Source organism: Amphiura filiformis, chromosome 2 (assembly GCF_039555335.1).
Source record: "Amphiura filiformis chromosome 2, Afil_fr2py, whole genome shotgun sequence".
NCBI lineage: Eukaryota > Metazoa > Echinodermata > Ophiuroidea > Amphilepidida > Amphiuridae > Amphiura > Amphiura filiformis.
In genome coordinates, this window is record NC_092629.1 from 46,216,141 (window position 1) to 46,230,226 (window position 14,086).

General features: G+C 33.9%; 1 protein-coding gene across 1 annotated transcript in view; it reads right to left on the reverse strand.

Moving 5' to 3' along the window:
* The window catches only part of LOC140146291 (snake venom 5'-nucleotidase-like), a 71,719-nt gene that overhangs the window by 12,314 nt on the left and 45,319 nt on the right, over positions 1-14,086 (reverse strand). Inside the window, exon 3 of the mRNA XM_072168082.1 lies at positions 3,901-4,114. Within this exon, the coding sequence (XP_072024183.1) occupies positions 3,901-4,114 (214 nt within the window). The remainder of the gene's footprint in view (positions 1-3,900; positions 4,115-14,086) is intronic.

The window sequence follows — 14,086 nt, forward strand, 5'->3', positions numbered from 1 at the left end:
TCAACACATAGCCTACATCACCAGCACACGTGCTATTTGTTTTTGTTTAGTTTAGTTTGTTTGTTTGTTTGTTTGTTGATATACATGGCGTACCAGTCAGCAGTGTCTAAAGGGGCAAGAACCCCCCCCTCCCCAAGAAAAAAGAAAAAATCCCGATGGGTATCATTTTGGCCATGTGATATAGGCCTATAATTGCGGACAAAGGTCGAACATTTTTCAATTGTACACTATTTATCACGCACTGAGTAGTCAGTTCTATATATAAAGTGATATGTCATGTGACACGGTCTGATCCAATTCCAATCCGGCCAATTTTGAAAACTAGGACTTCTTAATATCTCCATGGCTTGTTCAATGTTCATGTATCACCATCGCTGATCTCTTTTTTTCCCTTCGCATTAGAGAATGAATTTTGAGAAAACCTTCTGATAATTACAAACACTCCCTGAGCAGCAAGACCTTTCCTCTAAGCTTTTAATCCGATAAGCTGATTATCTATTTGTTTTCATGAATTGGAAGACATTCTTTGATGTATTACTGAGCTCAATCATCTGAAATTACTGGAGCGTGAACCACCCAGGCTGGTGGCTCAGCATAGTATTTTATTAAGGGCTGGGGTATGAACGTTTGGACAGTATTTATTGTGGGACATTAGAGCACATCAGACATATCGAATTGCATTCTGAATACGAAGAATGTCCTTCTGATATCAAATAATTTTGATTTTTGAAATTCGCAATGTAATACACATTTTATGGCAAATGATTAAAAATTGATATTTTTGATATTTAACAGTACTCGAAGTAAACTTAATAAATCTGATGATTTATACTTAAAGTGTATGTAGGTGGGATGAAAATCCGACGATCAATTGAAAATTTTGACCTTTCGTATTGAAGATATGAATTTTTTTCCCCCAAAACACAAAAAAAATTAGGTCTTTTGGGGGGAAAAATCCATATCTTCAATATTTTCAATTGATCGTCGGCTTTTCCTCCCAGCTACATACACTTTAAGACTATATCATTAAATTTATACAATTTACTTCGAGGACTGTTTATATCTCCAAAATGTGAAAAATATCACATTTTAATAATTTGTCATAAAAATAGGTCTTTTGGGGAAAAAATCCATATCTTCAATATGAAAGGTCAACATTTTCAATTGATCGTCGGCTTTTCCTCCCAGCTACCTACACTTAAAGAATATATCATTAGATTTATAAAATTTACTTCGAGGACTGTTATATATCAAATAATTTGTCATAAAATTTGTATTATATCGTGAATTTCAAAAAATGAAAATTGTTTGATATCAGAAAGACATTCTTCGTATTCAGAATGCAATTCGATATGTCTGATGTGCTCTCATGTCCCACAAAAAATACTGTCGAAACGCTCAAAACACCCATTCCAGACCCCTTAACAGAAGGTTTTCTCCAAATTCGTTTCCTAATGCCAGGTGCAGGTGGTGTGTTAATACTACACACATGTAACTTTCACTTCCAAACAATCCATCGCTCCTTATAAAACGGATGCTTACCAAAACCGTCTTCAATTTCCCAGTATTAGGGTCTGTAATTCCATCGGATCATATCAGAGATTCCTATCTCACCTGTCAAACAAGTCTGGTTTTTAAAAAGGAGGTCATGAAAGCGAAAGTTTCATGTCTAACTATGATTAAATTTTAATAATGATACCTTTTGTACTTTTTATGCTTTATGTGTTGAGTTCTGCTGAGGTGGGACATAGATAATGTACTAGTCCCTATACCAGAAAATATAGGGAGAGCTAAGTTAAAAAATATTATCTTGTTTTGCATAAATGAAACATAGCTACATCCGAATCCTTTAGTTAGTTCTAACTTGCAATAAAAGTTACATTTTACTATTTGGTCATTTTTTGGAAATAAGGTCAAAAAACATACGTTTTCAGGGCATGCTGTGACAATCAAGTCGACTTGATTAACAGAGATTATAAGTTGTGCATTCTAATTTTTGAAAAACAAATTTTCTAATCTTTTTCGTAACCAATTATCAAAAGGAACACAGTAGCCAATACTCTAGAGTTTGAATGCTTAGACTTGTGCCAAGTCTTAGAATTTTGTGGCTATAATAATTCAGATAAGAAAACATTTTGTGGCTATTTGTAAGAAAACATGCAAAATTACATGTTTTTGGCCTCATGTTCTCTCAAATTGCAGAAAATATTAACATTTGCTTTTTATTGCCAACTACAACTAACTAAAGGATTAGGTTAATAAGATAATATTTTTAATCCCCAAAATAAGTGCAGTATTTTTCTGGAATAGGGAGTAGGGAGAGGATCCTTTACTATCTACGGTTGGGAGCACTGCGCCTTGTGGTGACAATGCTCTTTAGTTTTCTTTTGTGCTTCCAGTACTACCAGGCAGCTGCTCAGCAGTCCTCAATTTTGTTGTTTTGTTCCAAAATCTTGTTGTTGATTGCCAGATGAATAAAATAAATAAAACAAATAAATGCCAGATTGTATGCCATATTTTCTTTGTATTTTAATGGCTTTTGTTCTTCTCCTAAATTTTCTCTGTATTTCAGTTTCACAATTGCCACCTGATGAAAACACAAACAAAAACAAAGCAAGAGCAACACAAAGAGCCAAATAATATTAAATAAATCAAATTATACGAATGACGAATTACTCATATTAAAAATTCGATATACATGAAATATTTTGAAAGTACATTGACCTTCTGGTTTAATTAGAATGAATTAGAACCAATGAAACATAAATTACACTAGGATCCACAACATACTCATCCATCAGGGCACAGTTCTATAACCTCAATACATTTGCACATTCATTGCATGACCTTTGAAAAATTGGGTACAAAACCTGGTACTCTGCAAGATGAGGTCAAATTTTGCACTATGATTGTTTCATTGACGTTATAGAGCTATGCCATTGGGGATGAGGCCATTGTGATCCATAATGTTACTCAATGCCTTATATAAACGTTCACGAGTACCAGAAGTTGGTAAGTGTAATAATAGTGCTATTGCACTTACCCACTTCTGGCACTGAGCAGTCGTTATTCAGGGTTACAAAAAAGTGCAACGCTGGATATATCAATCAAGGCCATAAAGAAACCTTAATTTGTTTTATTTCCATTTGTTTAAATACCTCTAAAAAGTTTTAAAAATGCCAAACACGTGATGAATCATTTCCACCTGATGACCTTATTTACCTTAAACGTATAATGAAGGTAATACGGTATTCAACTATTAAGATCGTAACCTTAATTTAGGCTATTTCAGATAATACCTTCACACGCCTATAAGGAGTATATTTTCAATAAAAGAAATGTCTGAATTTCCAGGTTTGCTTTTTGAAAACGACTGGTTGTTTTTTTCAGTTGCTAATGTGACTGTGGAAAAAGCTTTGAAATGTTACGGAATTATTCGGAATGAGCTCCTCAAATTTCGGAATTACCACAGTGAACTACTTTTTGCTGGATTTTGTCGTATTTATAGGTACTTTGAAAGTCTGGATTTCCAGCAATCATAATGGTTAAAAAGCCCGTGACATTCATGACATTTATTTTGATGTAATTTACGAATATTATTCCAAAAATATAAATCTTTAATCTTTGTAAAATGTAATGCAATTCAGCCCATGGTGGCAATTTGATGTTATATTTAATAATCTAATGATAATAAACCAAGAAACCATTGAACGTATTTTATAAAGCGATTCCATTTTCTTAAGCTGTATTTATACTCCATCGCTGAGCGATGAGCGATTGGTATTTGACCAATGAGATAGCGCGCTTTTTCCAACGCAATAAAAAACGCTCGACCTTATTGAATAGAAACCAATCGCTCATCGCTCATCGATGGAGTATAAATTCAGCTTTAGTTCTTACCAATATCTGCATTCACGGTACCTTCGCCGTAAGTATAGCCGACAACTCCAATATTTGCTCCCCCGACATTAACAACGGCACTACTGACGAGCTCCTTCTCTAAATCCGGTTCTTCAGTTGCGTCAATGTTACTGCTCAATAGCGGGAATGGCAGCTGTTTAATGTAGTCTACAATCCCATCTGGAGTCAAGTCGAATTCCTTATAGCCGAGTGCCTAAGAAAATAGTTAAAAGTATTGATTAGTTGATTGATTGCTAATTGATTGATTGATTCATTCCATTATTTGATTGATACTGAGACGAATTTATATTCGTCTCAGGATTGATATGTTGACTGATTGATTGATCAAACAATACTTCGACTCATTCTTTTTCAAAATTTAGTCATACTCCATTAATTCTTTTTAGTTATAGCATAAAAGGTTATTTCAATTGCAGCAGTGACACAATGCACATATTTGTCACATCAAAATGTTTACTTTTGAATGGTTAGGCCAAATAAAAACAATTTCTGTCATCAGTCCATTTTTTTCCTATTTTAATATATATATTAAAGTTTAAGTTAAAACATACTTTAAAATGTATAATTCAGATAATCAAGTTTATAGCAGTGAGTATGAATCACCTACAAGTGTTTTTGCGGAACTCTTAGGGGTAGAACCCCTCATAATCTCAAATAAAAAGGGGCCTCGTAGTTCTCTTGGCAGATGCTGAAAACTGCTTAACAATATCAATTTCACGTGAAAACTGCTGCGTTTTGTTAATTTAAAAAATAAATAATTATTTAACTTGTAAATGACAGTGGTGGCTTCGTTTCTAATATCTATTATCAATTAGGCAGTTGGTGAATTTGTAAGGCTAAAAACTTTTACGGTCTACATTATTTCGGGACAAAATATTTGCGATGCGAAGAATAGGGTTGTACGCACCCCCTAATAAAACGTCGAATTATGTTTTTGTTTACGTTAAAGGGGTCAAATTAAGTTAACTACTTTAAAATTCAAGAATCTAAGCTAATTGAACAGACAGTAGTTTCAAAAGCAGTGAAAGCATCATGCGGACTAATTCACCTCCAATATAAGGTTGCCATATTTCTTCTCGCAGGACATTTGTTTTTGTCCGATATCCGGTCACTCATAATCATTACACAGGAGTAGCTCACATGTAATCAATATATTGTTTATTCTATTAAAAAAAACCACCACAATGTTGACAATAATATTGACCTCTATTCATGAGTGGTGTTTCAATGTTTATTCATAGACCCTATGTGGATTTTGTTTTAGTTGTATGCAACAAGTTACCCCCCCCCCCTCGTCGGAGTCCGTATTACAAAATATGCAACAGTATTTTAGGTTATGTTAAAGTTATGAAAGGGTTTTTCCAGGGGGATTCTGTTTTTCCCTTTTTTTAGCAGGGAGGGACGGGGCGTGGATCTACCCTTGGGTGAACGACCTTATGCCATGATTGAACCTATGGGCGTCAGAAAGATCACCAAACGGGCCATATCCAGACTCATTTGAGATGTGGACGTAAAAGACACACCCACACGTCGAAAATTAAACTTACATAAATTTTAGACTAAGTTTGTGCTGAAAATCAGTTAAAACTCTGGCTTTAGGAGGATTTCAGAAAGTCGCCAGTACGGAATAATTTCAGACAAATCATAGTCGATGAGATTCTAATTTAACATGACCTAGATATTTTAAAATTCCGGACGTAACCCTTTAAGGGGGTGGTAAACGTTCAGTTGTGAGTCATGTAGGTAATATCATGTCGCCGGCTATTAAGGTGCATGAGTGGGATCACATTCAATTCAGCATCAGTTTTAGCCGCTTCAAGGAATCAGACATTTCAACGTTTGCACAGTGTTTTGTGGGACCTGAGAGCTCATCAGACATATCGAATTGCATTCTGAAGATGAAGAATATCCTGATGATATCAAATAAATTTGACTTTGTGCAATTCGCGTTATAATAAAAAGCAAATTATATATTATAATTGGATATTTTAATTTTTTTTTATGTTTAAGAGTCCTCGAATTTTTTAAGTAAGCTTTATAAAGTGTATGTAGCTGCAATGAAAAGCCGGCCATCAATTGAAAATTTTGACCTTTCATATTGAAGATAATAATATATTTTCCATCAAAAGACCTTCTTTTTTGGTGCTTTTAGGAAAAAAAACTATGTCTTCAATACAAAAGGTCCGCACAATTTTCATATGATGGACGGCTTTCCATCCTAGCTATATACACTTTAAGTGCATATCATTAGATTTATACGATTTACTTCGCGGACTGATAAATTTCAAAAATACCAATTCTTAATCATTTGCCATAAATATTTGTATTATCCCAGCAAACACAAAACGTTTTAAAAACGTATTAAACATGTTATATTTTGGGTTTTTGGTTTTGGTAAAAACATTTGAATAACATTATATATGTCATTCGGGTTATATAAAGGTCATGAAAACGTTTTAAAACGTTTTATATGAAAACACACTACAAAAATATCTTTTAAAGCAAACATTTTTGCCACATATTTTGTGTACACTTAAATAACGTTATGTTAGAATGTTTGCAATAAGTTATCAAAACATGTTTTGGAATGTTATGAAAATGTTTTATACCCTTTATATACTCTTAATATAACCGACATTTAAACGTTTCTGGCAACCTTTTCTAACCTTTAGCGAATGATGTCGAAAACGTTTTCTGTTTTCTGAGATATCTCGAATTTCAAAAAATCTAAATTATTTGATATCAGAAGGTCATTCCTCGTATTCAAAACGCAATTCGATATATCTGATGTGCTCCCAGGTTCCACAAAAAATATGTTAAAACGTCGCTATCTGAGCCCTTAAAGAGTTAGCATTTTAGTCTACTCGACATTTTGAGAATAATTATAAAAAGAACTCATACAATCCAGAAATATTTCCCATGGGTATTTAACTCGAATAATTATGCTATACCTTTATGTCTATTAAATTCGGAGAAATTTGTGACATATCATATTTTATACCCTTCGCACCTTTAAAATCTAGATTTGATCAACCATAAACATACTTTTTGGTTCAATAAATTATTATGAGTCTTTAATAACAGTATACAGTCCTACGGTTGGATTTCATTTACACGCTACTGGTCCCGTTATAAACTACACTAGTTTTTAGCAACTTAAAGATCCAAAAATTGTCATACAGCCAAGGGTAATTAATCATCAATACCAGCTGAGTGGGGTGGGGGTCCGTTACATCAGATACACCAGTCCAGCTTTCCAGAAAGTGACCTTCGCCTACCTAAGACAATTGGTTGTGAAACAGTCATTGGTGACGTCCATCTCATACGAGTACAACTATCACTGCATAATGGGCTATTCCAGATAATAAAAGACCCCCCCTTATAGAGGGCAAATGTTTTTTTTGAAAAAAAATCTGGAATTCCAAATTTGTTTTGGAAAAAATATCTGGAATTCCAGACCAAATCTCCGCAAAAAGTATGGAATTCCCGGCACATTCCTCCAAAACCCTATAGAGGGCAAATTATTTTTTGAAAAAAGTATGGAATTCCAAATTCGTTTTGGAAAAAATTTCTGTAATTCTAGACACAATCTCCGCAAAAAGTATGGAATTCGGCACTTTCCACCAAAACCCTATAGAGGGCAAATTATTTTTTTGAAAAAAAGTCTGGAATTCCAAATTCGTTTTGGAAAAAATATCTGGAATTCAGGCATATTCCACCAGAACCCCTATAGAGGGCAAACGTTTTTGGGGAAAAAGTCTGGAATTCCAAATTCATTTTTAACGTAATTTGTTTTAAATTTTATTTTAATATGTTTATTGCACAAGAAACAAATAAACAAACAAAATCGAAAAGATGTGTTGTGCAAAAAAAGGCATTAAGGTTGGACCTTTTTATACATTAGGAAAGTATAGGCCTACAATTTTCTTTCGAGATAAACACATTTACAAATAAGAAATAGTTTATGTTCAAATTGACACATTTCCTGAACCAGAAATTTACATCAAACATACTATTTGAAAGTGTCCCCGGGATTGTGTCTATCAACTTTTATAAAACGAGCAGAATTTTTCACTGTTTTATGGAAAATTGTATACACATTGTGTCATTACACCTAGATATTATAAATATTGAATAATTATATTAACAATATAAAACTAAAAGATGTTTAACATGTTTAAACAGATGGCTGATTTTTTGGTAAGCGAATGTTTGATTTTGCCACTTGTTGTATTTATTTAGTATTAAACACTACTCTAGTATTTTAATAAAGTAAATAAATTAAATTCATTGTACATACAGAAGTCCTATATATTTAAAACTCACATTATTCACTGCTATTATCTTTTCAAAAAACACTATAGAGTGTGTTTAATAATACTAGTATACTCCACCCAGGCCAGAGCGCCTTTAATGGCAGTACACGAATTCTGTAAAAGCCATTAAGCATGTTAGCCTCTTGCCCCTAGCTCGCCCTATTTGACCTTTGTAATATTTAGTGGTAGATTTGAACATAGACTCCGAATACCTCTACTTCCCAGTGTAGGGCTCTGCTATTAATACTGTGACACAGTATATAAACCAGTTTATTAAATACTTAATATACGTATTTATTGAATAAAATATTTTAAATAAACTTGAACATGAATAAAAGTGTCATAACGTTACAAATACTCATATTTTATAAATGAAATAATTAGGCAATAGTAATTAATAATTTACAAATCTACAAAGAACATAGTGATATCCGGGGTGATATCATATAATATTATATGGTACACTCAGTGAATGAGAAATGCACATACTTCTAAAATATTAGACCCAAGCCTAAAAAGAAAGTAGTTGCGTACATCATTAGGCCTATAAAAAATAGTTGTGTACATTAAAAAATAACACTTTTAGCAGCACATGAAAGTACGAGTAATGAGATGCTTTTAATGAAAATTGTTATAAATGTTAATACTTTTAGTCCCGGCTTTTAGTGTTGTTGTTGTGTTATGACTGACTTCCTGCAAAGTCCCGTTTTGTTTTGGGGAATCTTGGTATTATGTGCGTAGGCCTATAAGGTGGCCTATAAACTTTACTTATTTGCAGACATATTCAAATTAGGATATACTAGTAATGCATTTCAGACTCAATTTTTACGGCGACAAACTAGGCCTACATGTACATGTTTAATATTTATCTCAATAGAATTTTTTAGTATATTTAACAGAATGCAGGAAGGATCACTTTATTTGGGCAGTTTTTGAATTACTATTAATCATCATCTCTTCAAAAGTAACAAAGTTAAATACCGGCATGAGCTGTCATGATAGTGTTAACATTTAGATATGGAAGACAAAGATAAATGCAATCAGATTATGGAAAAAAACATGTGCATACATGTAGTATAAAAAAAAAAAAAAAAAAGTTCTAGACCTTCTAAATGGCCTGAATAGCCCCTGAAAATTTGGTTCATTTTCCAACAAACAAACAAAAATAACCGTATAAATATTGTGTAATTGAACTGAAGTTGAGTTTGAGCCTGTAAAAGTTAATGAAGGCCCATACATACGCAGATTTTTTTTTGTTTTTTGGGGGTGCAGCAATTCCAAAAAGCGGACTTTCAAATGATAACTGTATATACTTGGGCAGATTTGTGCACCCATATCCCTCTACAAATTGCCCTAGTCTGTGTAAATGTCTTATCCCCTTTTTTAAATTTGTTCTCCCACTTCTGGACCGTTTATTGGAAAAATAGCAAAAATTGGACCTTTTGGGGGGTAGGGGGGCAGTGGCGTAACTAGGGTTGGTAGCGTCCGCGCGTGGACAAATAAGGCCTACTACTAATTAATTTTGATTACTAGAAGTTGAATATCGGTCTTAAAATGTTCTTAAAATTTCGTTGCCCCCCCAGTTACCAGTTACGTCACTAGGGGGGGTGTTGCCGCTTGACCTGACGAAGGCCCAAAGATAAGAATTTAAAACTTAATGCGTGATTTGCACCACAGCGATGCCTTCAATCAGGGGCGCAGCCTTTTAATAATTACTGTGGAGGGGCAAAGCCAAATTTTTGTCCCCAATTGTCCATTTTTGACCCATTTTTAGTCATTTTAATGACACTTTACTCTTTGCCGTCCACATTTTTCTGTGAAAATTTTCTGTTATTGGGGTTGCCATTGCCACCCTCCCGTGCCAATTGTACTAAATAAAATTGATGGGACGATCTAAAAAATCATGGTACCCGACAATCTACAGCTTTTTAGAAAATAATGGCGGTAAGCGATCTAATTTGTAAAGAATTTAGTGTTTTTACTGGTTCTTCAAGTGGAAATTGAAAATTTGTTGGGTCTAACAATATTAGAAGTATTTAAATTTCAAATCCTGATTTTTCACTTAAATATTGTCGCATTGTCAAATATTGAAAAAAGTTAATTTAAGACATAATAATCCTTTACCTGGACTTAAATGATTATACTTTACCTGGACTTATCTGACAATAAAATAATTTTAATATTTGGCCAATATTTTTTTTTTTAATTAGGGCCAAAAACAATCTTTCTGAAAGGTGAAAACCGATGTGAGTTGGGACTGGGGGTTGAAAAATAGATCTTGAGATTTTACACAAATTTTACTAAAAACTAAGCAAATATTAAAATGGCTAAAATTCAGAAAAGTCCATCAACTGAACGTGGTACCTATAGCATTTTGATTTTGTACATATTAAATATCGTAATTTCTTTTTGAGCACTCTTTTACACGAAAGATGAACGCACCTTCATGTCTTTTCTTTTATATATCAAAAGCATCATGTACATTGTATTTTACAAAGAAAGGTTTATTAAGGGTAGGCCTACCTCATAATGCTTTCGCGTACAGTGTAGAGGGCCGTGAGGATTCACTTAATATAATACATAATAAGTAAGTATTTAAAGAAATCGAAGATGTTTTGGAGTAAACATTTTAGTGTAATATATTAAACAAAAACAAACCTTCTATGAATTGTAAATTTAACCTAGGTACATCCAAAATGGTTAAAAAACGTGTACCATGCCTTTTTTTTTTTTTTAAATGTGTGCCCCCTAAAAACCCATGTTGAGTGATTGTTTTCTCCTTTTTGTATTTTGCTACTAACCTGAGGTCGCCATTTATAAGAACCAGTACGGATTAAATTTTAGAAGTTTCAGCTGTAGTTTTTCGCCAGCCCATATGCGGGCTGGTATCTATTTCTGAGATTGGGTTTGTATGCTCAAGAGATTAACTTTATTGGTATTGGTAAGAATTATTTTATTTTACTTTTTGAGGTGGAATGTTTCAAAATTATTGTTATTCGATTTGTAAGGAAAAGTAAGTATGTTTTGCCGTTTCAACGAATGAAAACGAGTGAGTATTACCGAAGTTATGTTTGAACTAAATTATGACTTTAAAAGTTCTAGGTATAGGCCTAAATGTAATAATAATAGTTAATATACAGCATCATATGGTCAGCAGAAGAAAATTACATCACCTATGATGTCATATCAGTGTCCTTGACCAGGGGTCCTTACTCTTTGACCACTGAACAGCGTGATATCATGTTGATAACAGATCTATAGAATCAAAATCTTCATCATATCACAGATTCTCAACAATCTGTGATCATATGGACCATATTGATGTGAAAGTAGTTTATCTATCATATCCTGTGTCGTTTTATGGATAAAAATAACTCAAAATGTTATTGATGAAATGGTTGCTATCATAAACATCAGTTTTGTCTTTTCAACGGGAAAAATCCGATGCAAAATAAAGTTTTTAGGGCCTAGCTATAATATGGGCATAATTTATGCATGTAGGCCTATAGTATTGAACAATTATGTACCCCATTTGACATGCACTTATAGATAAATAAATTGTCTTACTTTATAAATTTAATAACGTCTTTATTATAAATAAAATGACACATAACTTATGTGAAGTCACTTTCTATCTTTTTTATTTGATTCATAAAATTACATTCAACAAAATGATTGAAGAGAAAACACACAATGCACTAGGCAGACTGTTATAGAATGCAGTAGGTAAGATGCCATGTCCATAGCTTCGCAGGAGTTTCCGACTAGCAATCAACATGATCAGCATATTAAAAACACAGTTTAATCAGTCCTTTATAAATGTGCTGGCCACTATCTATTATAATATAATAGGCTTACACTATAAATTGCGAATTAATATCAAGTTATTTTAAAATAAAATGTACATGTAAGTTAACTCAAACCGGCAGTGTATTTGTGACGTGGTATATCGAAAGCAGTGAAATCGGACATTCCTAAGCGAAGATATGGAGTTAGTAAGTACTGGTAGTACAAAATTGGAAATTGAGATATCGTGGGTAAAAAGCTGAAAAGACAACAAAAAAAACCAAAAAAAAGCCAAAAAACAACAACAACAACATAAACCCAGTGATGCCAACGCCGCGCCTTAGGCGCACAATTGGGCTACTTGGCGATCACTTGCCGCTACTCAAAAAAGCATGCCGCTACTTGTCTAAAATTGGGCTACTTTTGCCAGTCTCAGGCCGCGGCACTAATTTGATGTATTTTCCTTTCAATTTAGCCGATTTATAAAGGTTTTGAGTCTTTGAAGCTCAAAATTGAAATTACAATGGGTTTTGTGACCATTTATTGATCGGTCAGTAACTTCCCAGTTAGTACCGGAAGTTTCAAAGTCAAATGCGTTTCGTGTTAGGTGATGTTTTTTTAGTCCGTCGACACTCCGTTTCAAGTTTTGTGCATGCACAAAACTTGAAACGGAGTGTGCCGGATACACATGTTCGGAAGTTGTCCGATGTGTGTTCGTACGATCCTGTATATATTCGATTGGTTTGTTCGTTATTCTTTCGTTTATATACCGCAGGTGTTTGGGAGGTTTCGCAGATTTTTTGTGCCGGATGTAGGCCTATGGCGAACATGTGCATCGATCATGGGGGCTCTTTCTGAAGGGTGTGGGACGCAATATCAAATCCCCAGTAGTTTTAGTAGTGACTGACAAGTAGAAAAAAGGGGAAAGGAGAGAAAAAAAGAATAGAAAGTGAGAAAAATTGAACAGAGAAGAGAAAAGTTAAATTGCACGTAATAAGTATAGGTCCATGCATGTAAGTAGTATTGGGGGAGGGGCACTTTCTGAAGGGTAGAGGACGCGATATCAAATTCCTACCAGTTTTAGTGATTGACAAGAAAGAAAAAAGAAGAGAAAGGGTTAAATTGTATGTTATTGAGTAGGCCCAGGATAGCAGTAAGCCTAAGTATAGGCCTGTGATTATTATAGGCAGTGCTTAAAGGTGGGTCCTTGGCCCAAAAGCCTGTGAAAATTACTGCCGGCCCGTCGATATGTAGGGCCCGTGACATTTTGTCACCAAAGTCAGTATTAAGACGGACTTAGGTCTATTACTGACTTTAACATATCAATCCATGCATGCTTTACCTGAAATTACGAGTCTGAAGTCTTATATCTAAGTGTCAGTGGACCAGTGTAACATTTTAAATTTTGCATATTCAGTTCGGGCCTTCTTTGTTTTTTTGTTTAACATGTTTAAGGCAATAATAGTGTAAAAATGATGCACCAAAAACAATTTTCCAAATTTTCCATTTTTAAAACTAAATTTTTACACAATAGGCCTAGGCCTAATAATGTAAATAGGCCCTACAGTCCCCATGCAAATGGCTTCAATTGGACCTTCATTTTGAAAAATGGACAAGTCTTCCTTTTTGCTTCTGCTATGGACATCCACGTGTTATTTTTAAAACAATATTGTTTATATTATATAATAATGGTGAAAACTTTTCAATGGCTTCAATTAGGCTTTCGTTTCACCAATTTGCGGCTGTTTCAAACTAAAATAGTACCCAATAATTAATAGTGCTAAAATTGATCCAAAAAAATGACAAATGGCTTCAATTGGGCCTTCATTGTCCAAATGTTTCTCACCTCTATTGCCCCCGGACGCTGGTTGCCCTGATATATAAGATTTGTAGCCCTTTTGTACTTATTAGCCAATATTTGACCATTTTCGTCAAAGTTTTCCCCTTAAAGTTGTCTTTCCCCACTTTGTTCACCCTCTGAAAAAGTGCTTGCTACGTCACTACCTCTAAGGGGTCAAAAACCGTCTCAGACTCCCCCTCCTCCCCCACTTTTTTGATAGGGT